Source organism: Cadophora gregata (genome assembly GCF_030347475.1).
Source record: "Cadophora gregata isolate MNR1 chromosome Unknown scaffold_7, whole genome shotgun sequence".
Classification (NCBI taxonomy): domain Eukaryota; kingdom Fungi; phylum Ascomycota; class Leotiomycetes; order Helotiales; family Ploettnerulaceae; genus Cadophora; species Cadophora gregata.
In genome coordinates, this window is record NW_026695930.1 from 976,805 (window position 1) to 1,004,658 (window position 27,854).

General features: G+C 47.9%; 9 protein-coding genes across 9 annotated transcripts; 4 read left to right on the forward strand and 5 right to left on the reverse strand.

Annotated features, from left to right (window-relative positions):
* Positions 1 to 699: 699 nt before the first annotated feature.
* TRS33 (Trafficking protein particle complex subunit 33) lies at positions 700 to 1,628 on the forward strand (the record flags this gene model as incomplete). The annotated part of the gene is made up of 3 exons (XM_058506705.1): positions 700 to 1,058; positions 1,216 to 1,333; positions 1,407 to 1,628. The coding sequence occupies 3 exons, from the start codon at positions 700 to 702 to the stop codon at positions 1,626 to 1,628; spliced, it is 699 nt and encodes a 232-aa protein (XP_058357435.1).
* Positions 1,629 to 2,277: 649 nt separating this feature from the next.
* ONS95_013074 (uncharacterized protein) lies at positions 2,278 to 3,976 on the reverse strand. The gene is made up of 8 exons (XM_058506706.1): positions 3,925 to 3,976; positions 3,678 to 3,692; positions 3,558 to 3,600; positions 3,471 to 3,502; positions 3,307 to 3,417; positions 3,170 to 3,257; positions 2,658 to 3,114; positions 2,278 to 2,609 (listed from the first exon to the last, which is right to left on the reverse strand). The coding sequence occupies exons 3-8, from the start codon at positions 3,571 to 3,573 to the stop codon at positions 2,402 to 2,404; spliced, it is 912 nt and encodes a 303-aa protein (XP_058357436.1). The 5' UTR covers positions 3,574 to 3,600; positions 3,678 to 3,692; positions 3,925 to 3,976; the 3' UTR covers positions 2,278 to 2,401.
* On the reverse strand, positions 3,977 to 5,237 carry ONS95_013075 (uncharacterized protein). The gene is made up of 5 exons (XM_058506707.1): positions 5,143 to 5,237; positions 4,941 to 5,035; positions 4,865 to 4,888; positions 4,677 to 4,807; positions 3,977 to 4,623 (listed from the first exon to the last, which is right to left on the reverse strand). The coding sequence occupies exons 1-5, from the start codon at positions 5,192 to 5,194 to the stop codon at positions 4,446 to 4,448; spliced, it is 480 nt and encodes a 159-aa protein (XP_058357437.1). The 5' UTR covers positions 5,195 to 5,237; the 3' UTR covers positions 3,977 to 4,445.
* Positions 5,238 to 5,562: 325 nt separating this feature from the next.
* ONS95_013076 (uncharacterized protein) lies at positions 5,563 to 5,994 on the forward strand (the record flags this gene model as incomplete). The annotated part of the gene is made up of 2 exons (XM_058506708.1): positions 5,563 to 5,614; positions 5,666 to 5,994. The coding sequence occupies 2 exons, from the start codon at positions 5,563 to 5,565 to the stop codon at positions 5,992 to 5,994; spliced, it is 381 nt and encodes a 126-aa protein (XP_058357438.1).
* Positions 5,995 to 8,414: 2,420 nt separating this feature from the next.
* ONS95_013077 (uncharacterized protein) lies at positions 8,415 to 10,629 on the forward strand (the record flags this gene model as incomplete). Its single annotated transcript, XM_058506709.1, has 2 exons — positions 8,415 to 8,600; positions 8,758 to 10,629. 2 exons carry the CDS (start codon positions 8,415 to 8,417, stop codon positions 10,627 to 10,629), a joined length of 2,058 nt encoding a protein of 685 aa, XP_058357439.1.
* A 97-nt stretch (positions 10,630 to 10,726) lies between these two features.
* On the reverse strand, positions 10,727 to 11,289 carry ONS95_013078 (uncharacterized protein; the record flags this gene model as incomplete). Its single annotated transcript, XM_058506710.1, has 2 exons — positions 10,727 to 11,055; positions 11,115 to 11,289. The coding sequence occupies 2 exons, from the start codon at positions 11,287 to 11,289 to the stop codon at positions 10,727 to 10,729; spliced, it is 504 nt and encodes a 167-aa protein (XP_058357440.1).
* Positions 11,290 to 15,096: 3,807 nt separating this feature from the next.
* Positions 15,097 to 17,924, reverse strand: TUP1 (general transcription repressor). Its single transcript, XM_058506711.1, has 3 exons — positions 17,282 to 17,924; positions 16,200 to 17,195; positions 15,097 to 16,151 (listed from the first exon to the last, which is right to left on the reverse strand). The coding sequence occupies exons 2-3, from the start codon at positions 16,917 to 16,919 to the stop codon at positions 15,450 to 15,452; spliced, it is 1,422 nt and encodes a 473-aa protein (XP_058357441.1). The 5' UTR covers positions 16,920 to 17,195; positions 17,282 to 17,924; the 3' UTR covers positions 15,097 to 15,449.
* A 2,504-nt stretch (positions 17,925 to 20,428) lies between these two features.
* ERG3 (c-5 sterol desaturase) lies at positions 20,429 to 21,520 on the forward strand (the record flags this gene model as incomplete). The annotated part of the gene is made up of 2 exons (XM_058506712.1): positions 20,429 to 20,685; positions 20,731 to 21,520. The coding sequence occupies 2 exons, from the start codon at positions 20,429 to 20,431 to the stop codon at positions 21,518 to 21,520; spliced, it is 1,047 nt and encodes a 348-aa protein (XP_058357442.1).
* Positions 21,521 to 25,214: 3,694 nt separating this feature from the next.
* Positions 25,215 to 26,345, reverse strand: ONS95_013081 (uncharacterized protein; the record flags this gene model as incomplete). Its single annotated transcript, XM_058506713.1, has 2 exons — positions 25,215 to 25,680; positions 25,729 to 26,345. 2 exons carry the CDS (start codon positions 26,343 to 26,345, stop codon positions 25,461 to 25,463), a joined length of 837 nt encoding a protein of 278 aa, XP_058357443.1. The 3' UTR covers positions 25,215 to 25,460.
* Positions 26,346 to 27,854: the final 1,509 nt, after the last annotated feature.

A 27,854-nucleotide genomic window follows, 5' to 3' on the forward strand; every position in this document is an offset into this window, starting at 1 on the left:
TGGTTTCTCTAACTCTTACTTGGTCCTGATACTGGACATGAGAAGGGCTAACAGCACGAAAGTCACAACTTCCGTCCGGGATATATCCCAACATCAAACCGCACTCCAGGCTCTTGTAGTCCAACAGTGAAATGCTCGAGATGGACTAGAATGCTTTAAACAGGACCAACTTCTAGTAGCTACATGCATATGTAAGAAATGGAGCTGCTTTTGCTGGAAGCATAAATATTTCCAGAACATTGCCAACTCATCATTCTGCACCATCAAAGAAAAATCGAACCCGCTTAATTTGTGATTTTCGAGACCAAATATATAACATTTAGTCCAAGTCTTCGAAGTTCTTCATTGATAAGAAATGAAAGAGGAGAAAACTGTTACAGGTACTTTCAAAGCACGATGGGCATGTACGGCATTCTTGTGTATATCAAAGTCAGGAAAGAGACCTAACGCAGCAAAAGTACAAGTACAGCATGGAAATCAAGATTTGTTAATGAGAACCGGGGACCAGCATTATTCTAAAATCCTCACTGAGCATGAAAATTAGAAAGGGAAAAAGGGTGGTCGGCTTCCTTCATCCTCGTCAAACCTCGGCCCTTCATTTCTCCGATCCATCTCGAATCCACCCTCCAAATATCAAGCTCCCAAGCTCAAAGCTTCAACCCCCTCCATGAAGCAAACTCACATCCCTACGGACCCTAAATGAAAATGTCCTTCGACGCGCCCCTTCCACCATATAATGCGTCCGACCCCTCCGCCACTTTTCTCAACTCCTCCTGTCTCGACCTCCTCATGATCGAGCTTGTACCCATGGCATACCGAATCGTCAACGAAGTCGACGCCGCAGCACTGGACGACAGGTTACCTGCGAAAGCTGGGCACGACAGTGTCAAGAGCTCGAGTGTGGCGTCGAATGTGAGAGATGGCGGTGCGGGGACTGGGGGAGGAAATATAGTGGGTGCGGGTGCTGCGAGGAAGATGGATGAGGATGAGGAGAGAGATGCGGTGTTTTACCGGTTGGAGATGCTGGGGTATAGGGTTGGTCAGGGGCTTGTTGAACGGTATGTGCTACCCTTGATATGCTATTATACTCTTGCTCTGCGGGTACAACAGATTTTGAGAGCCAATAGACTTACTACTGAGCACATGGCAAGGAAGGGCGAGATATTGGAGGAAACAAGTTACAGACACCATTGCTGACCGAAACCTTGCAAACAGATTTTCCCGCGACAGACCACGCTTCACAGACACGCTGGATGTAATCAAGTTCCTTTGCAAGGACCTTTGGATGCTAGTCTTCAGGAAACAAATCGATAACCTGAAAACGAACCACCGAGTTAGTCTTCCTGTCCTTCCCATCTGTCTCTCTTCCAATTCTAGCAGTCAACTAATCCAAATCTTCTAAATAGGGCGTCTATGTACTCACAGATAACTCCTTCCGACCTTTCGCACGCATGTCAACAGAAGCAGGTGGCCAAGCCGTCGTCCGAGCCCAGCCATTTCTCTGGTTTCCCTGTGGCATCATAAGGGGTGCACTGGCGAGTATGGAGATAAATGCTACAGTTCAGGCGGAGACGAGCGAGCTACCTGGGGCGACTTTTCAGATCAAGAGTATAGTTGCGAAGCCCTGATTAAGGAGGAAAGAAAAGTGACTCTTTGATGGTGCGGTTTGTGATCATACTCGTGCGATTTAGCGGCATACTTGGTGTTATTGGGTTGGGGAATTCTGGAGTTCATGGAAGACTGCATTGGGCTGGAGGCATAGCGGTCGAAAGACTTCAATGGTTAGATCGGGCTCACCATATATCAGAACCGATGGATATATTGTTACTTTTCCATTCCATATCACAATCCCGTTCACCGTCAGGTCCCAGTATCCATCATCGCTTGCCCCTTCAACCAGCACTCTCCAACTCTCGATCAATCCATCCATTTCGAGTCCGAAAAGCACGAATGAAAGAGGAGAACGAACAGAACTCCAGCCACACACGCCTTCGTGTCAAATATCCGAATACATCGAAGTCAAAGGAGCCATTACAGCCTATCTAAGCAAGCGCCAACGATCAGTCAAGGAATCCTTACCAAAGAAGAGCCAGACCTGTCAATGATATTTTCTCTGCTTCCGTTTGAGAAACAAGCACGCTAAGACCAAGATAGACAAAACGAAAGGCAGAGTCCTTTGAGCCATGCATCCTGTTTGAACGAGAGATGTGGTGGTATTGTTTTGTTCGTTTTTGGCTGAAGACATAGGATCAAAGGGGATCAAGGATGGGAAGACTACTTTTGTGGTGTGCTGTGGGCGAAATCAACACCCTTTGCAATGTTGGCTTTGAGCCCTTCTACACATGGCTTGAGAAGTGCCTTTTCGGCATCGTTGATGTTGCTGAGAGGGTTGATTGCCTTCTCAACACCAGAGGTCTACACAAAGTGTTAGTTGGAGTGGATTCGAGGCTTGAACAAGACTTACACCAAGGTGGATTGGAACCGAGAAGAAATCACAGCCAGTCTCCTTGGCAATGGCCTCGCCACCTGGGACACCTGGGAGATAAACGAAAGATGGCTCGATAATGTTCTTCTCACCAGCAAGTCCCTTGAGGACAGCTTCGGCGAATCTATGTTGCTGTTAGAAACTTGAGTTCTAAACTTGGGAGGAAACATACCGGAAACCGGCATAGGCCATGGAAAGGGTAGCAGATCCAGCACCATCCTTAGCTTTGACAACCTCATCACCACCAAATTGGACACGGTTGACCAGAGCGTCCAACTTATCAGATGGAATGCTAACACCAGCCTGGCTGAAGAGAGGCACGATGGTCTCTCCTGAGTGACCACCAACAACTGGAATAGTCAAGCTTGATGGGGTCTTCTCGCCAACAATCTCAGCAACGAAAGTCTCGGCGCGAACGACATCGAGAGTTGTAACACCGAACAGACGCTTGGCGTCGAAGACTCCCTTTGCCTTCAGGACCTCAGCTGCAATTGGAACGGTTGAGTTCACAGGGTTTGAGATGATGAGGATGTAGGCTTTTGGTGCAACCTCGGCGATGACCTCGATGAGGCCCTTGACGATACCAGCGTTGATCTTGAAGAGATCATCACGGGTCATTCCTGGCTTACCTGTAATCCCCAGAGTCAGCATACATCATTTTCACTGTTAAAACTTTGTACGTACGAGGAATTCCGGCAGGGATAACAATGATATCTGCATCCTTCATAGCAAGCTTCGCTCCGTCATCCTTCGGTAGGTAGCCAGTGACTTTCTGTATTTCATCAGCTACGTTATCTTGCCCCTAGCTTGATTGGACCTACGGCAGGCGAGGAGATGTGGGAGAGATCGGCAGCAACACCTGGGGTATTGACAACATCGTACAAAGACAGCTCGGTGATGAGAGGCGATGCCTTGAGGAGAAGCGACAATGGCTGTTGAGAAAAGAATTAGCAACAATCTAGAGCTACAGTAAGGAGCTTCTCACCTGTCCAATTCCTCCAGCAGCACCGGCAACAACTGAACTATTGTCAGTATAGCTCTTGTACAACCTCTACAGCTTCTGCGGACGTACCGGCTTTGATTCCCATATTTGCGGTATTTGTGGTGATTGAAATCTGCACTCCACGTTAGCATTTACCCCGCATTGACTGAACTATGCCCCTCCATCAACATTCCAGTCAAGTAAACATACCTAGAGTGTGGATTACTGGGTATTGAAGAAGCGGGAAGAAGTCAGAAAGTTGTTTGCTTGAAAAATACGGTTCCTTAGGGTCGAGGAGAGTAGAGCTTTTGAAGTCTTCTGACTGCTCGAAACTGTTGGAGGGGTTGAGCTGAGCTGGGCTGGGCACGCTATTGCGCTAAGGCAATGAGGTGGGGTTGGGTTGTCGGGCGGGAGGGCAGGTCAGGCAAGGGCTGATGGATGGAGGATCTGTGCTTACCTGGGCAAGTTACAATGGAGGTATCAAACTGGATCAACGTCTTTTCGTGCGGTTTGTGTTTTGGAAAATGAAGCAACAATGATGGATGTGTCCCCAGCGAGCCCAGGTGGATTTTGAGATTATATTTAGCACTAGGAACAACGCTTCGCCGAGGTAGCTTTGTTTCGGAGAGGATCGGACGAGGCTTCTTCTTGTTGGAGCGGCTGTTCACGATCTTCACGTGTCGGAAACCTACTTTCATAAGGTACATGCATCCACGGCTGTAAGTTTGGGAGTTGTCGGATGGGCTTTTGAGATTCCGAAATTCGCTATAGCCGATTGATCTCGGGACAGCTGCAGCTTTCATACAGAATCCAGTCCCAACACGTCCTCAAGAGCCCCAATGGGTCACATTCCAAATCTCACTGATGCATGAAGCTTGAACAATCATCTCAATGGCTGCCAAAGTAACTCCTGGAATTGTGCTCTATTCATGAGTAACTAGCAAGACCGTTCCCATTTCCATTTATGCCCATCCCGATTTACTCATCCTTCGCAGCAGCCGCCTTCTTTGCCTTAGCTCCACGAACCTTCGACTCTGGAATATCCTTCTTAGGGCGCTGGGAGAAACGGATGGCAGAGGCACGGGCAACAGCTGGGGCACGGAGATCAGGTCGGTATCCAGACTTGGCGGTGCTGGAGACGATGGCCTTGTAGGTCCTGAATAAACTATTAGCATGCTGCCAATATCCAACTTCATTCCATCAACATACTTTCTGGTGGTCTTGTTTCCGCCGAAGGTGGTCTTGTGGGCAGCGGCACCTGGTTTTTGAGCGTGCTGTTGCTTCTTGGTGACCAAAGTAACTCCTCCCTTGTCGCCCTCAGCAGCTTGGATTCCGACAGCCTATCCAGATCAGTATTTCGATTATGCCAATTCCCGTTTTTTCGTATAAAATCGTACCTTCTCGTTGACGAACCCGGCGTGCTACATTCCATGTTAGTTCCAGTCCAGACATATTTTGATATGTATAGCGTACCTTGCGGGAGTGCTTGTTGACCAAGTTCAAAGGATCGCGAGAGAATCGGACACCTCCGGATTGGGCGCGCTTCACGAGGAAGGCATTTTGGGCTCCTGAAAGTCGAGAATCAGCTCCCTTCTCGAAACCCTAACCAGCAACATTTCAATCTCCCTGCTCGCCCCATCGCGTATCTCAAGATTTTCGCAGATTTCAAACGTACCAACGATCTCCCAGATCAAGTCCGAAGACACTTGGCTCGAGTGGTGTGGCATTTTTGTGATGAGTTGATCTGATCTTTGACAAGTCGTTCCTCAACTTCGTCCCTTCAACCTCGATTTTGGCAATTCCCAAGGTGGGAGATCTTCAAGCTGCTGATTGGCGGCTAAGCGATGATCCACTTTAAGACCCGCTAGACTGTACACGTACTAGCTCACAGCCTCGTCACTCTTCGAACTCCGCCTCATCGCATTGACACCGGCAGCGCGGCATGAATCCAATGAGCTGAACATCCCTATTCGAGTTTCATGCCCCAACTCATAATCTAAATACTTGGATCAGGACTCAGGAGCATCAAGAGGGGCACTCCGAGCATTCTCCTATAAAAGTCAACTTCCCCGAGTAACAATACGCCTTTGAGAAGATGGGCTATCTCCTCTACAGCACCGTCTTCAGCCTCCTCGTTATATCAACCGGTATGCCTCGGGTCGCCCAACTTCTGTATCGACGCGACTAACATTCAACAGTACTATTCCTCACGCGTTCTCTTTGGCTACACATGATGCCTTCACTACCCGGATCGTCATTTCTCTACTCCCGCCTTCCTTCATCCTTCTCAGCCGACATCGAAAATGGCTTGTCGTCGTCAGCCTTCGACCTGTCCGGGAACGTCGCCTCGGGAGACTCGAGACGAGGATTGGACGACAAGAGCAAAAGAGAGATTCAGAAGATCATGAAGAGCCGCAGAGTAAACTTTGATGAGGCAAGGAGGATACATACAGAGGGACGATTCGCCAAGAATAACATCGGCCCTGATGGCTTACCGAGAGACCCGAAATTCGTCAGCTTTTCATAGTGAATTTATGATAGAAGCAAGCAAGACCAACATACGAAAGAATATAGTTGCTCCGGGGGAAGATTGCAAGACTGGGAAGTTGTCGCGAGATAGGAGAGATTGGGGCCGGCAAGCCGGACACGGTCCAAGTCTCGGTATCTGCTCATTAACTTGATCGGATTCCTTACTTGGTTATGGACCTGCACAATTGTTTGAATTGGCGCCCTGACTTCTCTACAACAATTACATTATTCAATCGCCAACTGACCCTGGCGACTCTGGTATCTACACACTACGCAAAGATTTCTTTGAATTTCTTCTTTGGGACAAGGTTCGGGTAGGAAGGAAGGCAGGAAGGAGTTTGGATGGGCATTTAGGGACGGATGGTTGTCAGACATGACGCCAATTTCTTTTGTCACTGCTACTGAACAACGGCGCAGGCTTTACAGACTCTATCCATTAAGTGTCAATGATTGACGGACTCCGGGTCCTAAAACCGCAACATTCATGTTCTTCTCGAAATAAATACTTGTAAAGTGCTCAACTTTCTCGTGTCTTGGTCATTGTTTGGGTAGTTCCCGATCTCTAGTTTTGTTCATACTAAGAAGACCTGCAAAACCCCCCCAGTTTCTCTGAGCCAAGTACCCCTCAAGCCTGAAACCTCCATCATATCACATCACAGCAGATCATTTCACCCCCACCAACCCACCTTTCGAAATAAGGTTTTCAGGGCCCAATTTCTCCATGTATCAACCCTCCAACAGCCCACAAGCATTCCACCATCTTCGCCACCCTCCTTCCCACCTCCTGCTTTCCTCACTCCAAACTAAGTGGCAAAGCAAAGTTACAGTACAAACACGAAGCACGGACTTCGACATCCGACCAGGAAAACCCTCTCGGCACGCCGAGCATACCGACTCAGACAATGAGGCATAAATGTGACGTGGTGGGAGCTGACGAAGACGTTTGGGAATCCTGCTGTTTGCTTTTCATTATTGGGTCTGGTGGGCTGTTCTAGAAAAGCTTGACCGACGAGTGGAAAAGTTGTTTGAGATCGTGAACTACGGGTGGTTGAACCGGTCTCGCTGGTGTTTTTTCTTGCTTTCTTGAATGAAAAACTTAGATATCCTGATTCAGCATGTTTCTACTTCATTTCTGTTGATCTCTGTTATTACTGTTCTTGCCACTGTATCAGTTCAAGTTGCTTGGTGTATCATTTGGATGACGAGATGTCATCAGTTCTGTTCATCAGCCATGTCGTTTTGAGATCTTCTTCAATGTCATGCTTTCTGGATAAGCAGCTGGTGAACTTCGCGCTTTCAAATCTCCCAACAGATTCTTTTCTAATTGAGAAATCTTCAACAATTAGTCCTCTTTCGCATTTTCGAAGTTCTCAAATAAGCAGACTGCTCTTCATCGCGTTCCTGTTCGTTTCTGGGTTTCTCTCGCACGCGAAGTTTCAGCGAGATGCACTTGAGTTATGGACGTCTCGATCACAGAAATATGGACCGCCGAGTGATGGTAGCACAAGTCTGCTTGAAGCCGAAGAGTGGAACTTTTGTACCATTTGAAGGCAGGAATGACAAGTGGTCCAGCGAACTAAATGAATACCTTCACCATAAAACTTCAGCGCTGTTCAGAACTCTGCATAGCTGTAGCAAAGGCAATGGAACATATTGCCTGGCTTCAATGCAAGCCCGAAGGTGGATTTCTAGCCACAGAATTCACTTTCTGTGTAATGGACACCTCAGAAATTACTCGATGAACCAACACATTGATCTCCTCACACACCCGGGCTTCCGTATCTTTGGACGGTGTGAAGCTAATTTATGATCCGGCCGTGAGGACACCTAAGCCTGGCTTCAGACCGTGAGAATTGGAAGATTATAGATCGTTCATCGACAAGTATATCTCCTTTACCTGGCTCTCTCTACTTCGTGTTTGATCTAGATGCAACTTTGTTCGTGGGGCCGAAACCCTCTCTCAAGTATACAGGCTAAACTCTGTGTGATGCCGAGAAACACCGAACCTGCAGGCACAATTTCCGTCCTATCCGTCATATGCTTAATTGCTCGGCTGACCCCTCAAGTTTAAACACTCTTATAGACGGTATCCCACTCTTCAGAATAGGTAGTAACTTTCTACATCTCCATATGGCAGGTAACATTGTAGCACTTGTTAGCGATCAACCGAGAACGCATCTTGGCAGCAGGCTTGGCAGCCTCTGAGCTTCCTATTGAGGAGTTTGGACGATAACGTACCAAGTCGATGCGAGGAGATCGTCAGAGTTTTGTGCAGGGCAATTGAGGGGTCGTACACTTTATCTTGGGTATAACTATAAGAACCTCGCCTTCCACAACTGTCTACCAACCTTGGTCCTTTCAAGGTATTCGGTTGCTGGAAAGGAAACATCTCGCTGGAGTCCTTCCGACCATCAAACGATGAGGCTTCAAATTTCATCTCAGCGCCAGTGGGAGTACCTCGCAGCGGCTTTTGTTGGTGCTTTGTTTGTTCAATATGGGGCGGCAGCGCCACTGAGTTCGCGTAGCGAATTTAGCGACAATGACCCTTTTGCGATTCTTGACTTGCAAAACTGGGAAAATCCCGACAATATGACCTGGGACGATGTATGACACTCTCTTTCTTCACTTTTGCGAATACGACTTTCGCATTATGTTGATTTTTACTGTTGCATAACTGGTACTACCAGAACAATTCGAATTTCCACAATCATGGGTCTAATTTTTACATGAACCAAGTCTCCACTGCTAACCTTAGTCACAGTGGAAAAGTCCCCCAGGGACCAATTGGTCTGATCCCACAGTCAAAGGCTCAAATCGCAACTTCAACATCGCCCTCGTCACAGTTGATTATTCAGATGGACCATTCGTGATAACCCTTGCCCCAGGATCAACAGTCTTCAACAATCCACAACCACATGCGCCAACCATTGCACGCGAAGCTGTCCCGGCTTTTTATAGAGACTTTCTGAACAAGCCCAACGACCTCAACAGAGGTCATACGATCCACGAGTACTGGATGGGTGATTCTGGCGGTCGATTTGGCGTCGATTTGACTGCTTTTGGACCTTACAGGATGCCCTCTAGAGCATTCCAATACGGCACCAGCAATGACATGAATCCAAATGAGTGTCTTATTGGCTTCCAGTGCAATCTCAATATCCGCACCGATGCGCTTGGTGCCTGGCGAGCGGATGTTGGCGATGCTGTTGCCGACTCGTACGAGCTGGTGTTCATTTTATCTGCAGGGCAAGATGAATCATCCACATGGCAAGAGTTTGGCGAGATGAAGTTCCAAACGAAGGAGGACGTTCCAGATTCTTTTGGTCCTCCTGGTCCCAACACAGCAAATGGAACTCGCAATTATGCCAAAACTAGATACGTTGAATGGTCATCTTGGGCATCTGCTTCCAGTATTTGGCCAAATGCCGGAGGTGGATCATCGACCCAAGCCGAAAGCTCTGGAATGGGTACTTACGCTCATGAGCTTAGCCATCTCCTCAATATTGGGGACAATTACAACAATCCTTTCAGTGTGCCTTCTCGTAGGGACTACACCGGACCCTTTTCCATGCTGTCTCGGGGATCTTTTAACGGTCCAGGAGGGCCTCACACACGTTGGCAAATTCCTCCTCAGCAGGGAGGCTCTATGGGTTCACTACATACATTGCGTGACAAAGCTCAAATTGGGTTGATTGGCCAAGAAAGCATTCTTAAATTATCTCGCGAAGCACTGGCGACTTCTGGCCTCGTTGTGGCCAGAATAACTGCTCGCGCTGTAGAACCAAGCCCAGGCGAGTTGATGGGAGTCCGAGTCGCGATGAACGCAGACCTATCCCCAGCATGCAACATCAACACGGATCCATTCTGTGACGGCGGAGGCTATAATAACTTTGATCTCGAAGTCATTGACCGAATGGGTGCCGACTCTTTCCAGCCAGACTCAGGAGTCATGATTTCTAAATCGAAGGACGATGCGCGAGGAACTTATCAATGGACCATCGACGCCAATCCTCAAGATATCAAGCTTCTGGATTTCTATCGTCCGAATGGAACACCAGCATACATCACCGTAGGTGATTACAGGCAGTTGGCGGATGCACTTTTCCATGCTGGCACGCGCTCAGGGAGTGAGTATGAGTTCGTGGACAAGTCAAACAATCTGCACTTTTATATCGTGGATGTGAACCGGGATTCCACTGGCGTGTTATCCTATACGACTGCTGTTCGCTCGTTGAACAGCACCACCAGCGACCCTCATAAACGCAAAGTCGCCGTGAACTGGCTGAGTCTCGGAAGTCGTCCCACCAAGAAGGGCGTTGCTTGCTCGTTCCAAGTCTACAACACTGGCACATATTCGTCGGCAGCAGCTGCTGCACCACACCCTCAAGATGTCACCGCATACTTGAAGTCAGATGTTTATCGGCTTTCGGCTAGCGTGACAGGATGGGGATGGAAAGTTGAGTTGCCAAATGAGTTGGTCACTGCGAAGTTTGGCGAGAAAAAGACTGTTTATGTAGCTGTCGCTCCTGATTCACCATTGGCTTCGTTGGTGGGTATCGTGAAGTTGACTGCTACGTCAGAGTCCAACCCAGGTGTTTCTGCATCTGGTTTATGTTGGGTTAACAGGTTCTAAGCAATTCAAAGTGCTGGAAATCATGATGAGGCAGCCTTGTACATAGCCAGAAGCGATACGATCCAGGCATTTCATCATTCTAACTACCAACCTATGATTACTGGGTCATTCCCAAGACATCACCGAAGTTTTCCTCCATCATGCTCTGTATGTCTCTGTGAACAGCATCCGTGTCCTTCGACGCATCAATCTGCACTACCCTATTTTGCGACCTAAAGTGCTCAATGACAGGCATAGTCGTCTCTGTGAAAGTCTTGAACCGCTTCTGGATGATCGCAATATTATCATCCACACGGGCAGACGTCTTGGCTCGCTTCAAAATGCGGTTTTGCATGACCTCCTCAGGACAGTCCAAAAACAGCACAGTAGATGGTGGACCGAACGTAGATTCGAAGAGTTTAACGTGCTCGATGCGACGTGGGAATCCTGTATCACTCTCTTCAGCACCCCAGATCCACCCCAATGAAGTTGAGTGAATATGTTACCATCAAGTAGGAATACGGAAACACCCTCATTTTTATGCTTCACGGTCATAGCAGCCTCTAGCAATGACACAGCCATTTCAGGAGGCCCAATCACACCCTCAAGAATGTTCTTTCGTATCAATTCACCCCACTTGCTCCCAGGTTTCTCCTGTTCTTCTCTCAGAACGTCACCCATGCTGAGATGAGCGATGGGATAGTTCGCCGCCAGCCTGCTGCAATGCGTTCCTTTTCCTGCACCGGGTCCGCCGAGGACGAAGATAATTGTCCATTTTGTGGGGTCTTGAAATTTTGACATTCTACTTAAAGTCAATGGAATGAGAAGTGTGATCGACAGTTCGTGGCTGCATGAAAGAAGATTCGTTGAATGTGATATTCATGTCGAGGTGGAGGTACTGGATCAGTAGACAATGATTCCTTTCGGGTGCTGAAAAGGCTGCAAGAAACGATACGCTAGCCGAATCGGCCCGAATCGAGTCACAAAGCATTGTGAATATAGACATATGCCAACTATCTGGGAAGCTACAATATCTTTCAACAGCTGGGTTTGCGATAATGTAAATTGGAATAACAATTCAATAGGATGGACAAAAGAAGAACAATCATCTACGTCAAAGCTGAGATTAAGAAACAAATCCTGTAATTACCTGCCCCTACTACCACATTCGTTGAAGTTGCTGCATAATTCCGCTGTCGTGAGAATGGGTGAGATGGCCCATCGTGGTGTTCGTCAGACTGACTCTCTGGACTCCAACAGGCTTTGTGTTGACTCCCATCCCCAAGAATTGCCGATCTCTGAGGGAACGAGAAAAGGCCCAAATGCTGTACAAAATGTTGCAAGGTGAATCACCTAGAGCTATCTCTGAGCAATCACTCAAATCACCCTTCTCTTACTCAGCGTATTGTTCCTGGATTGGTTTCTGGAGAGTGTTGTTTACTTCCTTCAGTCTATGTCGCTTAGTCCATGAAGCGGGTCCGCCGCTAGCCTAGGTATCTGCCTGCTTACCTACTTTGGTAGGTAACCTAAACAGCCTCAGTTAAGATAATTTGAGTAGCGAAATCAATTCATAGATCGAATTGTTTTCACAAATTCACCTTTTAGTTTGATCGTCTACCATCGGGCTAGAGCCAGCAAATCGTGTCCAATATCCGCTTTCTCAGCATCTCCCATAATGGCAGCCACTCAAGCCCAGACGCACGTTACGATCATCTCAAACACGCACAAGTGCATCCCAGCGTAAACAGGGGTAAAACTCACACAGAACTCCTAGTTCAAACCCCCGACGAACTTCAAAGACATCAGTTCCCTCCAAGCAAGAATGAGGGTACCAAGTAAAGTGCCACAATCTCGGCTATGCCAACCATTTTCGAGTGTCGGGAAACATCAAACAATCAGTGCACTCCTCATACCATCGTCACTAAGATTTCATGGAACGAGACTGGTGATTTGGACACTAAAACTTGAGCGCACAGAGACTTGAACCAGTCAACTTACATGGGGTTCGCTCAACCATGTCATCCTTGTACGTCTTCTGTCTTGAATCCTCACTCAACAAATGTTGAATTCTGCATCAAATTTGAAGACAAACTGTAGAGAGTTTGATAGCGAGACACAATTTGATTTGTTGCTCCGAAGATATTGACACTCAAGAGAAAGCTGAAATAAAGGAATGATAAGTGACGGCATACTTACGGTTGGCAACATCTTTCTCAAACTAATTCCGGCTTCGTTAAAAGGACTACCCTGCCCAAGTTCTAAGTGGAGGTACATAGTGGTAAATAATGTTGCTGAACAGACTACTACTAATACGATACATATCTAGAAAGCTGGATCCACCGTTAGGGCGTTGTCCCTGGTCTACTTTCCAGGCGTGTATCAGTTCTCGAGCTGAGAAATGCCAAATATATATATTCCTGGCTGGAAGCTCACACACTTCTGTCTCCGGCTTTTTTATAATAGGAGTTCGAGGCTTGTTTACGCAAAGTATTAAACGGCGCAGGAGGTAACCAAAGGCGAATTTTCTGTGTTGACTTAGCCTCGCCTTAAGCGAGAATACCTAATAATCAACTGACACATTTAAAGTATCTGTAGTACATTCATCATGCTTGTCAAGATTTGAATCAGGAGAAAACGATGGTCAGAAGCTCGCAAACGGCTTTGTGTCTTTCTTTGACACCTTTGCGGTGTAAAATAACTTTTACTGTGCTGGAATATTTCACGAGCCAGGAATCGGGCTCTTTGTTCACTGTCATTCGCTACATTATCTCGAATTCTTCTCCATTTTAGCCCGAGGTGTCGGTTGGTCGACTCCATTAGTCTTCATTGGTAGCAACAAAGTTGGCAACAACAACTGGTTCAGACCAATTACATTTCGACCAAATGATCTAGTCAAGTTAGATCAAGACGATCACTTCACCAAACTTTGAACACTAGAAGTATTCTCCGCGAGGATACAACGCGGCCCAGTACTGGACGCCCAAGAATAGTCTGGAATGTTTGGTTGTTGACTATAACGAGGAGTGATTCGAGATTGATGAAGCCTTTTATCAGAAGTCAAAGGTTTCTTGTTTGGGTCGGTTAGTGAATCCAATCCCAGGGCTGCAATTCACCTCACCAAGCCCTATTCTTAATCAATTTAGGTGGCTTTGGATTATGAGTCGACGTGATCCTTGCTAGCATACACAATCCTATAAAAATCATCATCTCGCCCATTGACCTCCGCAACGGATACATCGTCCCGGATTGCAATATGCGTATGGAGAACAGCGTTTTCAAGCGACGCGTCAGTCAACAAGAGGATTTTGTACTGAGACATGACACTTGCACCTATTCGTGAAAGGTTGTTGAACTCCAGACTTGCTTCCCATTGTCAAATACTGACAAGTAGTGGATGACTAGTAAAACAATATCAGCCGAGGATGGGAATTGCTCGAATTTGACAGCAATGACCAGCCTGACAGCAAAAGACCCGGTGTTAACAATTCTGGCCCATCCCTTGCTCTTCTCGTACACAGTCATGTACCGCTTGGGGCTGATCAGCGTCGTCTCTCATCCCTGTACACAACAATCAGCATCGTAGCAACCTGATATTTTGACTGTCTCTTACCTTCAGCATCCTAGCATGACAGGAAACCGAAATAGCTGACAATAGCAACCGCAACTGGCTCAGATGAGCTTTCAGCGATATGATTTATCAGACCGGGAAGGACTGTGTTAGGAGGTTAAGTTGATTTTATACAGTCGTCTCGCAATGCCATAGATCACTTCAGTGATCAAATGCATTCACCCTCATCTTGACCTCCTCACTTCACCAGCACAAAACCATACAACCAAACATTCTCACCCACTCCTTCACACCTCGACATCCCATCAACACTCTTCAATCACCTCCAACAATCCATTCCCCGACCCACGCGAAGACAAATATAAAACCTATCCCACCCTTTCTGCGCAAAGATTCAACGACGACCAGAAAACCATGAGACAAATCCCACAGTGTGTTAAGGGGTCTCCAGCGCCATACCATCTCCCTCCACCAAATCACCACTAATATACTCTAGATTTTCCCAGCACTCCATCCTATCATCTACGTGCACACTTTCTCCTAAGCAAAACGCGCGTGCGCGCCGTTTATTACAGTTCTCGAGAATCTACAACACTCACTGAAAAGACAGCAGTTAGTGAAACGACAACAACAAACATCTCGCTAAAATAAACTAAACCAAACCTTCCACGTTCCCTCGCTTCCAAACTTCCATCCTTGTCTCTTGATGTCAACAAACCCAGCCCCCACACAATCCTCTTGCAATTCCATTCCTCACCTCGACCCTGCCCTGTGCAATAATGCTTCTAAGGCAAATTTGACTAAAAATGCCAAAGGCATTTGAGATTCTTGCATTGTATTTCTATTCGACTTGGTTCAATAATGCTGGACGATTTGACGAGCCTTGATGGCAGGAGCCGGAGTAGTGTGACATAATTATGGAACTTATTTTTATTCTTTTATACTACTGTGTATCAACCCGCCATTCCTCACAGCCAAACCGCCGGTCTCGTTGAGCCTAGCCCGGACATCCATCCATCCGTCATCATCCATCCATACTATCTTGAAGAAAACGACAGACAGTACCCATGACTTCAAATACATCGGGCAAAAAGCAAATAATAAGAAAACCTACCCACCCAGCCATCCATCCATCCCATCAATATCGCAATAGAGGGATGCCGATATCAATTAGTTGCAGCCACCAAGTACGCCGGTCCGTTCGCCATGATCGAGTCCATATGTTGCCATTGGTGATCAATCAAAATTCCACATCTTTTACTTCTCCTTTCGATTATGGGTTGTATGGCTTATAGCTCCAGATTCTCGCCCTCATGTCACCGGAACCGGTAGCGAAGCTACCACCGCTTGGGCTTGGCGCCACACTGATAACAGAGTTCTTGTGGCCTTGTAACATGAGCTGCGTGTTGCCGGTTCTTGGGTCCCAGAATTGTACCCCACGGTCCTTGGATCCCGAAAGAACCCAGTTTCCGTCGGGAGTAAGAGCGACGGAGAGGACAAAGTCCTTGTGACCTTCGAAAGTCTTAATGCAACGTCCTCCCTTGGGCGCGTTGCTTGGGTGTTGACCGCGTGGTGCGACGAGCTCCCACATCTTGATGGTCTTATCCAAGGAGCCCGAAACGAGATCCTTTCCGTTTGGTGCGAAAGCAACAGAGTAGACGGAATCCTTGTGTCCATCTGGTCCCTCGAGACGCTCGACAAGGTAACCGGTGGTAGCATCCCAAACGCGAACGCTCTTGTCGAGCGATCCAGCTGCGACATATTTGGTGTCGGGAGAGATCGCGACAGTTGTGACACCATCCTCGATACTGAGAGTGAGGACGTTTTGTCCGGCCTCAATATCCCACAGACGGACGGTTCGGTCACCACTACCGGAGGCAATGGTTCGGCCGTCACGAGCAAAGTCCAAAGAGTAAATGTCTTGCTCGTGACCGGCGAAGGTGATTTTAATGGTTCGGGTAGCAATGTCCCAGACCTGTGATAATTAGCAATTTATCCTAAACACTTGGGCCGATAGACTTACTCTGATCAACTTGTCTTCGGCACCAGTTGCAAGATACCTTCCATCTGGACTGAAGCAGACACTTCGGATGTAAAGATCGCCAACCGAGTCTACAGACTCGTCTTGGAGAATGCAGATCTTGTGACCAGTCACGACGTCGAAGATTTGAGCGGAACGGTTGCATCCAGTTGCAACGTACTTTCCGTCGTGACTGAATCTAACACAGCATACGACACTCTCGTGTTGAAGAGTATGGAGAAGATCCACATCCAATACGCGAGGAACCTCAGGATTGAAAATCGCAAACCAATCTGGCTCAACCTTCTTCTGGTGAGCTGGAAGGCGCTCTAGATCCAATTCAGCCAAAGCGTTTCCTACTCGGAACTGGTTGTGCTGATTTGGCACTGGGTGGCCAACTTGTGGCGATTGAGCAGCTCTTGGGTCTGGATATGGCATTGGCTGATTCGATTGAGGTGTAGGTGGTCCTCCGGGTCCACGGTTTAGCGGTCTCCCTTTGCCTGGACCAGGTGAAGCTGTAGCTTGAGGAGGCTGCGAGTAACCGTTGGGGCCCACTCCAGGATACCCACCTTGGAAGGGGGCCTGCTGTGGTGGCGGGGGAGGGCCTTGAATGCTTGGCGGTCCTGGTGGAGGTTGAGGCATCTGGTGCTGAGGGGGACCGTGTTGTTCAGTTTGCTGTGGTGGTGCAAGACCTGGAGCCCCTTGTCCTCCTTGACCTGCCATTATACCTCCAAAGAGGTTGCTTGGACCGTGGCCAATGGCTGGAGGTGCTTGTGATGGAGCCGAGTTCTGGGGAGGGCCTCCAAGAGCGCGCGGATTACCTCCTCGGGCCTCGAGTTCACGGTGAAGCCGTTGAATTTCCTCATCATACCTGCCATAGTCAGTATTGATCTCGATGTAGCTCAATTTTGTCTTACTTTGCCTTCAGCGCGATGTGCGCCTGTTCCATTCCGTAGACCTTCTCTCTAATGGTGTGCAGCTCATTTATCTGGGCAGCCACTGTGAACAATCAGTTAGCAAGAGTAGTCATTGTCCGCAGAGGGATTGTGATGTGTCTCTGTTGTACGGAGGCAGGTGCTACTTACTTGCATGTTCCACATCCTGTCCCTGACGAGCTTGGCTCTCAAACTCTCCACGAATGCTATCCAGCAATTCGTTCAGACGAGTATTGCCGCTAGGTGCACCCGGCGCTGGTCCTCCCAGACCGCGATGAGGAGCATACATCGACATTGTATGATGGTCGTCAATAGCGATGGGCTATTCTCCTGATTTCTTGATCAAAACAAGGTTTGCGACCAGCTCCAAAATATGCGCTTGGCAGGGTAATACCGCGTACGCTGTTGAAGATGATAATGATTGATGGTAGTAATTGTTGACTGAAGTGCGCTTCGAGGTGAGGTTGAGTCCGAGATGCGCACCAAGAGGGCAGGCTGGGTCGTTGCAGTCCGGTTCTTTGCAAGACCTGGAGGGGAGATGCACGCCCAGGAATTGCTCAAGCTACGGACAGCTTGTTGACAGGAGCCTTCGAGAAGCTTCAATGGGGATTGAGACGGGCAGAGGCGGCGATATGGTTGTCGCGTCGATTGAGGAGGAACGCAAGGAGGTGGGTTTCTCCAGGATGGATGGATAGATGGATGGATGGATGGAAGAGGTGGTAAGAAGAGGAGCAGAAGATCAAAGCTGGGAAGAACGACAAAAGGGCAGGGCAGGCAGGGCAGGCAGGGCAGGGCCAGCACGCTTGCTTCCCTTCCCTTCCCTTCGAATAAGTCGCCTCGCCTGTGGAGCACGCCAAACTCACCTAACCTCCACTACCCGCAAAAGACAACCCAGCCCGGACGCCGCACAAACATGGATCTTCCCCTGTCCTCTGCCCCCTGTCGTGCATCTGCAGCCTGCATGAGGTGTGGATGTGCATGTGGATGCAGCCCAGTGCCGCTAAACAGGCTAGCTAAAGCCACACCGAAAAGATCAAGGCCCCCGGCTAACAAGTCGTGACAAGTCGAGCAAGTGAGGCAAGATAGCCGCTCGGCAGCACCCAGGAAGAACTCTATCAAAGTGGTAAGGGTGAGGTTAGCTCCCCGCCCCTCCAAAAGGGTTCCACTGGCGGGATGGTTCAAGCCTCTTTGGGTCTGGCTTGGGTTCTGCTTCCGTTCCGAGTCCTGACCACCGCATTTCTCACCAGCTTCTAGCGTCCGATGGAGATGCAACAATAATAATGGGCTTGCCATGCCATGCCGTGGACGAGGAGGCGAAGTATGGCAGCCGAGGGGCTCGGGGGCTCGGGGGTCAAGTCACTGCTTTACGAGCTACAGTAGATCTGAGAGAGAACTACTCGTACATGATGCCGACTAGCTGCCTACTGGGCGTTCCGTTGATATCGAGGCTCGTTCAAATTACGCCCTACATCACGAGTCAACACCGGAATTTACTCCGTAAGGGTCAGAAACCCACGATACTTTTACCGATCGGCGGGGGCCTCTGCTTCTTCTCAGTCCGCCTCACAGCCGCCCGAGCCGCATTTTAAGGTCCGTGTGAGTCCCAAGTCAATTAATTGTAAAGAATTAGTCGAACCGAGGAGTCTTTATGGTACGGCACAGTATGTTGGAAAAGCGCATGTTACAGAAGAGATCTGACACCCTGTATTCCCAATGAATGCCGCTGCATATGCCCAGCTTGTTGCTCCCAGCCGGTCCCAGACCAGGGGCCTTGCGCAGTTATCATTTGCTTGTTTCCTTCTTTCATCAAGCGAGGGCTAGCAAGTAAGAGAGGAGCTACCACCAATTTGATCGGCGTGGGGTTTGATGTGATCTAAATCCATCAGATATTGGGTTGATGTTTCTGTTCTGATTACAGTATTATTGACGAGGAGTATGATGCGGTCACTTTTCACATCTGCCGTTCTTGTCCAACAGTGCAGGAGATACCTGAGACATTGTGGTTACTTGCATCTGAACCATTCCCACGTGATTTCTGCGGCCGCAGCATCTGCCTTGGCTTGGTACCTACCAAGGTAGGTAAGTACCCTAGGAAGGTAGGATAGATATGATGGTTTTGCAGTGCTTGAAGGGGTATCTTGTAGAGAAAAGAGGAATCATCTTTACACAAACGTAGATTATGGACACTCATTTCACCTCCCACTACTGAATGAGAAGTCCCTCTAGATTGGAAGTACGGTTGGATCCCAATCACATGGCTTCAACCCCGGATTCGGTCGAGGCTCCTCATCTCTTCCTACAGTATGGTTCGCACCCAAGCGCAAACCTTCTGACCACCAGGATCTCAGCGACATCCTTGAACGGACTTGTCATACATAAGCGTGAAGGTTATGTGATTGACCTCGACCTGGACCTGGACCGAACTTGACACCTTTTTGTGTGACATGACTCGAGATAACATCATTGCCATGCCCATTTCGAGCTTGATTCCTCCTCTCTTCGGTGCTTGACCTGTTGCATTCCATCAGTGTCTATAGTTACTCGCATCTCATTGCCCATCCTTTGTCTCAAGGGGCAGATCTGACCATCGAAGAAAGTTTCAAAGTCTTTTCAATTCTTGAGATTCCACAGCCTCGTCCATCAATCACAGTGAGGCTGAGGGACTGAAAGCTAAACTCACCGAGCTTTGGAAGGCAGCCAAACAGGACCAAACAGCTCATTAGGTAAATATAAATCTAGAGGCAAATCAGTCACGGCCGCAGACTGGGCAGATTCTGCCAAATACCACACGATTTGGATCTGATAAGCACTACTCCCGCGTGCTCGATCGACCCGTGCTCCCCAAAAAGCTCCTGATAAAAGCTCCTCGTCTGATTTCCATCGCCCGGGACATGAAGTAACCGGATCACCTGTCACCAAAGTCAGCAAAGTCACCCACGGCTTCCGTACTTGCCCCACATTCACCGCCGAAATCTCCGATTCCGCCCTTCTCATTCGCCAGTTTCAACCCAGCAAGTTTACCTTAGGTACCTACTCAGGCAGTCAGGTACGGATATCGACAAAATTAATCACAGCCCAGTTGCACCTCAGCGGTTGTACAAAGAGAACACATCCTGACCTCTCTCCCTCCAACATTCTCACCACCACCGCCACCTACTTTTGCACCACCTACCGCGACCTCGAAGACGAGAAGTCGCTGTAAACCCATTTACTTGGAGTTTCTATCCTACCCCGAGCTGCACGTCACTCATTAATTACCCAACTCCCCCTTTCCCTCTCGCATCAACAGTCGCCACCATGGATATCGCTCTCGAATTCTGCGATACCTTCTTCTTCGACCATGTCTTTGCCAAAGTCTTTCCTGCGTCGCCTCCGCCCTACAGCTTTGACGGAGCTTCGAATTCTACTATCGCCAGCTTGAAAGCAGCCTCGCCATGGCAATACAAGCCCGCCACTTCCTTCGTCTCTTTTACGCCCCGCGACGCGGCATACATGAGCGAGTTGAACAGGGACAACATCTACCGACAAGCTTTCTCTCTGTTCCTCATTATGTGGTATGTCTCCCAATCGATCTGCCAGTACTGCCGCTAACTTCCTAGGTTCGCTGGTGGCGCTCTCTACTTCATAGTCTCATCCCTCTCATACATCTTCGTCTTCGACAAGACCACCTTCAAACACCCAAAGTTCCTCAAGAACCAGATCCGCCAGGAAATCAGACAAGCCTGCGACGCCATGCCCGTCATGTCCCTCCTCACCATGCCCTTCTTCCTTGCCGAAGTACGAGGCTACTCGAAACTCTACGATAGCTTGGACAGCGAGCCTTTCAAATATTACAACCTCCTACAGTTCCCCTTCTTCATCCTCTTCACCGATATGTTCGTCTACTTCATACACCGCGGCTTGCACCACCCACTCGTCTACAAGACGCTTCACAAGCCCCACCACAAATGGATTATGCCCACCCCATACGCAGCGATCGCATTCCACCCCGTCGACGGCTGGGCGCAATCTCTCCCCTACCACGTCTTCCCGTTCATCTTCCCGCTTCAGAAGATCGCTTACCTTGCACTCTTCTTCTTCGTCCAGGTTTGGACCGTCTTCATCCACGACGGCGAGTACGTCGCAAACAGCCCCATTCTCAACGGTGCCGCGTGCCACACTATGCACCACTTGTACTTCAACTACAACTACGGACAATACACCACACTATGGGATCGTCTGGGAGGTAGCTACCGCAAGCCTAACGAGGAGCTATTCCGTAGGGAAAGCAAGATGGGCCAAAAGGAGTGGGAGAGGCAATGTAAGGAAATGGAGGCGATGGTCAAGGCTGTTGAAGGCGAGGATGACAGATCCTATGGTGCTCCTGAGACTGTCAAGAAGAATATCTAAATTTCAGGTTTCCTTATCAGGAATTGAGGAAGGCGGGCTTGCGTAATGTCGTTGGGTGTGCAAGCGGATTCAACTGGGTTGGAGATTGTATATAATAGACATAGGGTGAGCGGATGATGGATGAACGACTGACTGCATACATGGCGTTTGGAACGGTTCGGATGGCAGATATTCTAATCTGAGGATTTTCTTGGCTGTTCTTTTAGATTTCTTTTTGGGTGGTACGTTTGCCCTGCCTATCAACACAAATATAATATCACACATTCTCCACATCCAGAACCCATATGTTCTTTGCGCATCTACATCGCTAGTAGCACTGGCATAGATTTTCCATCTCTAGAATCCAGCCAAGTGGCAGGCAGGCTCAGAGACCTACACATCTCACTTGCATACAACAACAGCGAAAATCAAGTGCAGTCAGCCTCTCCTCGCAACGAAACAGACCATCAGCCTTAAGTATAGAAACAGATACTGTTCACGCCAGCTTCTACCCCAAACAATAGCACCTGGCGTGTGTCAACCTGTTGTCATGAAGTCAAAACATTTGACAGAAACAAACATGCGCCATCTCAGCTTTCACTATCCGAAGTCTTATTCCTTTTCGTCCTCTCTTCTGTCACTTCCTCCCTATCTCATCAGCACTGATACTCAATCTCATTTTATCTTGATTCCAAATGTCCTGCTAGGGCCAAATGATAGTAGCCATGGAGAGTGACAGCAATTTTTACTTCGACAGCAGAGCTAGATCGAGAGATTTCAAAAGTCACCACTCCCTCTTCCTCACCTCAGATTCTAGGACCCATAGACATGACCCCCGGCGTTCTGAGGAGTAAATATCTTTGCATGAGCATTCTTGGATGAGAGGGACTGGTATGGAAGGGATATCGTGGGACAAGCCGCACCATGACACCGGTCGCACAGCTGCAGTGAGAGCTCTTTGGTGTGCTGGTAATATGAGTGTAAGGGTTTTTATATGTCAAATGAAGTATGAATGGGGAGGAGGTCGATGGTTCTCACAGAATCGACTGCATTGGTTTCTAGATGCGAGTGAATCTCGTGGGAGACAGACCATCAGCAGAGACAACTACCGAAAAGTTAATGATATCCAAGAATATACATACAGTATTCCTAACAGGTTGAACAACTAACGCACCGGAAATTGGAAGTTTTAACTTGAAGAGGACAAGGAGAGAAATCACACGTATTAGAAGTAATAATGAAGAAGGTCTGGATCCTTCTAGGCGAATTGCCGATACCTCATTTCGGTTTTGAAACGTCTAAGGCAGCCTGGTATAGTTCCCAACTCAATAGAAAACTAAGGTGTCATAGTTCATGGAAAATATTCAATTTTGACAGCGAAGAACTGGGTCGCAAAGACTTGTCGTCATGAAATATGTACTCCCAATTGGAAGTGACCGTATCAAGCATACGCACTCATATCACGAAAAGATTCCTATCTCTCGCGTAAAGTTCGTCCCTCAGATTCCCATCATCGGCACACTCTTCGCAAACCTGGTATGCTTTGAGACCTTTCTCTTAATCTCGCACCCGTGGTGCATATTCAAACAAGAGAAGTTCTTATAAACGTCTCAACGCTCCAACCCCCGTCGATCATTGCACTGCGCCAAATGACAACTTTTAGCTGCTCGCAACGTGCAGGTTGTAATAGCACCTACAGAGCTCAAACGTCTCTATTTACTTCCACTCCGGAAGAACGACTTCTGGTACAATGGTGCAGCTTCATAAAACCTTCACGTGGCCGGGAGGGAGGATGACTCAAGCCAATGCCAATTCGGGAGGTAAAACATACCAGAGATTTAGAGCTTGACAAACTCTTACTCTATGATTGCGGACATTTGGAGATGAGCATCGAGACAGGTTCAGATTTAATATCTCAACATATCTGAATATGTCTAGAGAATCTCCAAGTTACATATCTAACTGTCTTGGAAATAAGTTCAGGAATGAACAACAGGTAAGATCTTGGCAGTAAATACACAGTCTCGTGGCCTCTCACAATTAGGAAACATCATCGCGGTGTCCATCACATTGGATCATCTACATCTACGATTCATCGTTTTACAATTGGACGAGCCAGCCCAGGAAACTGAGTGTACAACATACAGCAATAGTGGAGACACACGTCCTGTGTTCTGTGAATAGCTTCTTGCAATGTGTATGGAGTCTGAAGACGAGCAGTGAGTGGCATTTATGGGAACTTGGAGCAAGGATCTGAAATTAAGCGATAGCCTACTGCTGATACTTAAGCGAAGTCAACAATATTCACTAGCTCGACTCGTCAGACACTTTGGGGGCGAATTCACCAAATTCCACAACACTCTATGCTTTGGATGTCTTAATCTCTGAATATATGATCTTGAGTTCATTTATTAGATTAATATGTTAGCTTTGTGCACAATGGACTGCCGGAAGACCTTCGGTAGACCGAACTCAAGGTTCAAAATGCCGACCTCCTCCACGGCCAACGCCCTCGTCCTCTTCCTCCTTTCTGTCCAACTGATTGTTCTTGCCCGAGTACTTGTGGCTGTTGCATCATCCCCATTGAAGCGGACTGTGGTGTCTCAGGGGGTAAAAGAGACCAAAATGGGGAGGTGGAGCAGCAGCAGAAATTCTTGCAGGGGGCTTGGAGTTTGCATCATTTATAATATCTTGTGGAGTTCGGCCTAAGGCCCGCATCAAACCCGGACGATCACAAGCCTATAGGAATATGGGATTGTGTAATTCCCGCTGGCCAGGCCCAGTGGTCCCAACCCGCCGTTGGTTAGACTATGAACAGATAAGTCGCTGGGGAGATCTAAAGTAGATTTTACTCAATTATAGCGAACCATGAATCAGAACTATACAAGAATGCCTGAACTGATTGAGAATGAAATCGGGAAAGACCCTTGTATTGCCCCGGTGACTTGTCTTAAGCGAGCTGGCAACAACAAAGTGAAGAAAGCCAAGTTTCCGTCCAGCAAAGAAGTCTTAAGCCCTCATTGGCACCGCATATCGGGCTAGGTGTTCATATCGATGAGTACTATTTTAGAACCAAGTTTTAAGACTCTTGAGACAGCCATACATTCACAGGGTTGGGAATATCTGTCACCGTGGGCCAGGCATTCATAATTGGACTAAAATTGCCGGGCAACAGGATTAAGATATCCAGTCACAAGTCAAATCAACATATTTAGACATCATTTTGAGCAGATCGCTTGTCTTCAGTACTTCTTGTTTCCTGTCTGTAACATTCCGTTTGCGGATGCGCTGGATCGGTTTTTGGCTTCGTACTGGATGCACCACCTCGAAGTATTGGCCGTGGAGAAGAGTGTCATACCTATTGATTGACTTATCACTTATTACACATAATATTCAACTCTTTTTCTCAGCAGTTCATACCAGATCCAGGTCTGGGTACTTATAAGCATTACAGTAGTAATTTGAAGACAAGCTTCAAAAATGTCCTAGACTCGATCGTTGCTCGGCTGTCATGTTGGGACCTGTGGAACAAAGGTACCTACACTGCCGCGGAGATTAGTTCGGCATCCGAACACGCAGTGACATGACGATTAAACAAGTTTGTAGTGCATGTACCTGTTGACGAAGGTAAAATGGAATAGAGTTTAACTTGATGATGATTGAATACATGCAAAGTCATTGAGAAGCTTCGAGACCCTAATTTCTAGAACAGGTCGGGTCTGCCTCTCGCAACTTCACGATAGTTCCGACCTCCGCATCTTCCTGGGCAGATCTATGGTGATGTTGAAGGTAGACACAGTAATATGAGAGATTTTATAGTAAAAGGATGCCAATCATGAATTTTCCGTAGATTGACCCAATCCTCTCAAATTGCATGCTTTACTCTGGCTCGCTCTAATCTCGAAAGGAACATTACAAGCAGCAGTAGCCGCACTAAAGATGTCTTGAGAGCAGCGATGATCTAAACATAAGAATTGGTACCTATCCGATCATTCGAGAACCGAACTTGGCTTTGTAAGGATACAGGTTGAGTCTGATGCTGTGGTGGTGCAAGGGTTTCTTGGTCTCTCTGCTCAGCCGCCAAAAGGTCTACCTCAGGGGTAGGTATACAGTGTCCGCCCCTCCGCCGATGCTCTGAGACAGCAAAGGCAGTAAAGCCAAGAGTGGTCGAGAAAATGAAACTATTCAATATTAGTTCCTTCTTTCTGCGAATGCTTGGGAAACCTTACAACTCCAACCCGCCAAGCCCAGCACCAGCCGCCATGGCATTGCGATAGGTGTGATGGTCAGTTGAGCGCTTTTGGACCAGAGCGCGTTTCCTACAGCAGTATGCGGTGGTCGAGTACGCACGATTGTCGCCGAAGTGCGTGATGACTGTCCATGCTGCTGCTTCCGACGCGAGAAGGGCAAAGGAGGTGAGCCAGAAAATCAAGCCGAAGATATCGAGACCAATGACTGCCCAGTAGTTGAAGAACACTGGACGGAAGGTAACACTGGCGATGTAGTAGACGGCAATAGTGATTGTGGCAATTGCCTGACATAAGTCAGATGTGGCCTTCTGAGGATGATGGGAAGTACTTGCCGTGAACAATGACAGGGATGCACCGGAATAGGCGAAGTAAGTGACGACATAAGCGGACAGACCTAACACAGCGATGGCAACGAGAAGCTGAGCATATCGGAGGCAAAATGTGAATGCTGGTAGCCTTGGAACGTGAGACCTATCGAGAGTCATGGCAGTGTGGAGCTTGACTTGAGGAATGTAAGGGTTCTGGGGTGCCGCTTGAAATAGCCCATGAGATTTGGGAAGTGTCTGAGTCTTTATGATGTAAAGACAAAAGAACATTCTCAAAGCTTACTTAGAAGGCGCTGTGTTGTTATGGATCTCAATAAAGCGAGTTGCAATTAGCGCCAATGATACTGGGCAATGCATGGGATCGTGGAATCAAATGAAACAAAACACAAAATTGTGGACCAAACTTGCATTGGTATGACGTTGTCTCCAGCATTCATCGTCAAGAAGGGCACGTGAAAGATAAAATATGAGTCAAGTATGTCAATTGAAGTACAATAGAAATCAATCTGTCATAGATGAGCAAATCAACTTGCTCAAGAGTATTCAAAGCAGTGGTGAAGCCTTGGATATCTTGCCAAATATGTTCTCACTCTTTTGCATCTTCCAAATTCTCAACGCCGCCCATTGAAGATAAGAAGCTTAAATTATTAGCCAGTCTGCCAGAAACAAAAGCATGAGTGAGCGAGTTAAGAGTGGTGTCAGGAAAGGAGACCATTCCGCCTCCTTCGAATGAGCGGATAGACTCACACCCATGTACTCATTAGCCACTACTGCAAGACATACGGAGGGTAAGTCCCGAGATTAGTTTCCCATTGTATCACTTACCTTGGGGGAACGCCCGATACTGAAGCACGAATGCGTGAGAGGTTGAAGTCCTAATCACGTGCAATGATATCCCAAAATTCCACCGACCAGGTCCTTCAGGAATTAAAGCTTCCTCTGTTGCCAGAGACTGGCTACTTGATGCTCGTAACATAGCCGGCTGACCAAAGCAGTGCGTGCACTCATGTGTGACAAGGTAGCTTTTGAGGTACAGTCACGTGTCTGTCACCGGCGATATCTGGTCTTTTGAGGTACCTATGTCTTCGAAGCTGAATTGGTATATGACACCGCTGTGCAACTCTACCCAAGACTTCTTTTTCTGAAAGTCGTAATATACAGATCGCTGTTCTGTTAAACAGACAGGTTCTTGGGACGCGAGTCGGAAAGCCTCTGCTTGTCTGCAAGCTTCTCAACTCTGCCAGAAAGTCAAGTATCGAATTGAAGTTGGAGAGAATTTGGTGTTTTGAGCTTCTCCACGAGCCAGCTGGATATGGCTCTGATATTGATGAGTAGCGTTGGGACCCCGATGCAACAGATGTGGTGCTTCTGCGTGCAAGCCATGGTATCAGCGAACTCAACACGAAGCTATTCAGCTGTTTGTGCATTCCATACATCCATGAACTGTGATACGATATGTTTCAATGAGTAGAAATGCTGGTATGTGACCAAGTGGCGCCGTTTAGAATTTCCATCAATGAACGGCAGACAAGGCTTGTATGCGGCAGGTAAAGCTTGTATGTGACAGGACACTACCTAGGAACCATGCCACGAGCCGGAGAGGTCTCTCTGATTGGGCGGTGTGACAAGTGCTAACTGCATACAAATCGGTGGCTGCAATGATTTGCTGTGGCCAACAACAAGAATAGCATAAGCTGCTCAGCTGAGCTGAATTAGCCTGACACAGGAGGTCGAGACGGGGCTCATCCCCGCCTGCTGAAGAGCATAAAACATCGCAGT

Coding starts and splice junctions, on each gene's coding strand:
- ONS95_013074 (XM_058506706.1), bottom strand. Junction 3,418..3,470: donor CTGCTGGAGGAATTGGACAG/GTGAGAAGCTCC, acceptor TTTTCTCAACAG/CCATTGTCGCTTCTCCTCAA. Junction 3,258..3,306: donor CCCACATCTCCTCGCCTGCC/GTAGGTCCAATC, acceptor GATGAAATACAG/AAAGTCACTGGCTACCTACC.
- TUP1 (XM_058506711.1), bottom strand. CDS start 16,919: ATGGCAGGTCAAGGAGGACAAGGGGCTCCAGGTCTTGCACCACCACAG. Junction 16,152..16,199: donor CCGAAGACAAGTTGATCAGA/GTAAGTCTATCG, acceptor TAATTATCACAG/GTCTGGGACATTGCTACCCG.
- ONS95_013075 (XM_058506707.1), bottom strand. CDS start 5,194: ATGCCACACCACTCGAGCCAAGTGTCTTCGGACTTGATCTGGGAGATC. Junction 4,808..4,864: donor CCGGGTTCGTCAACGAGAAG/GTACGATTTTAT, acceptor TGATCTGGATAG/GCTGTCGGAATCCAAGCTGC. Junction 4,624..4,676: donor GGAAACAAGACCACCAGAAA/GTATGTTGATGG, acceptor TAGTTTATTCAG/GACCTACAAGGCCATCGTCT.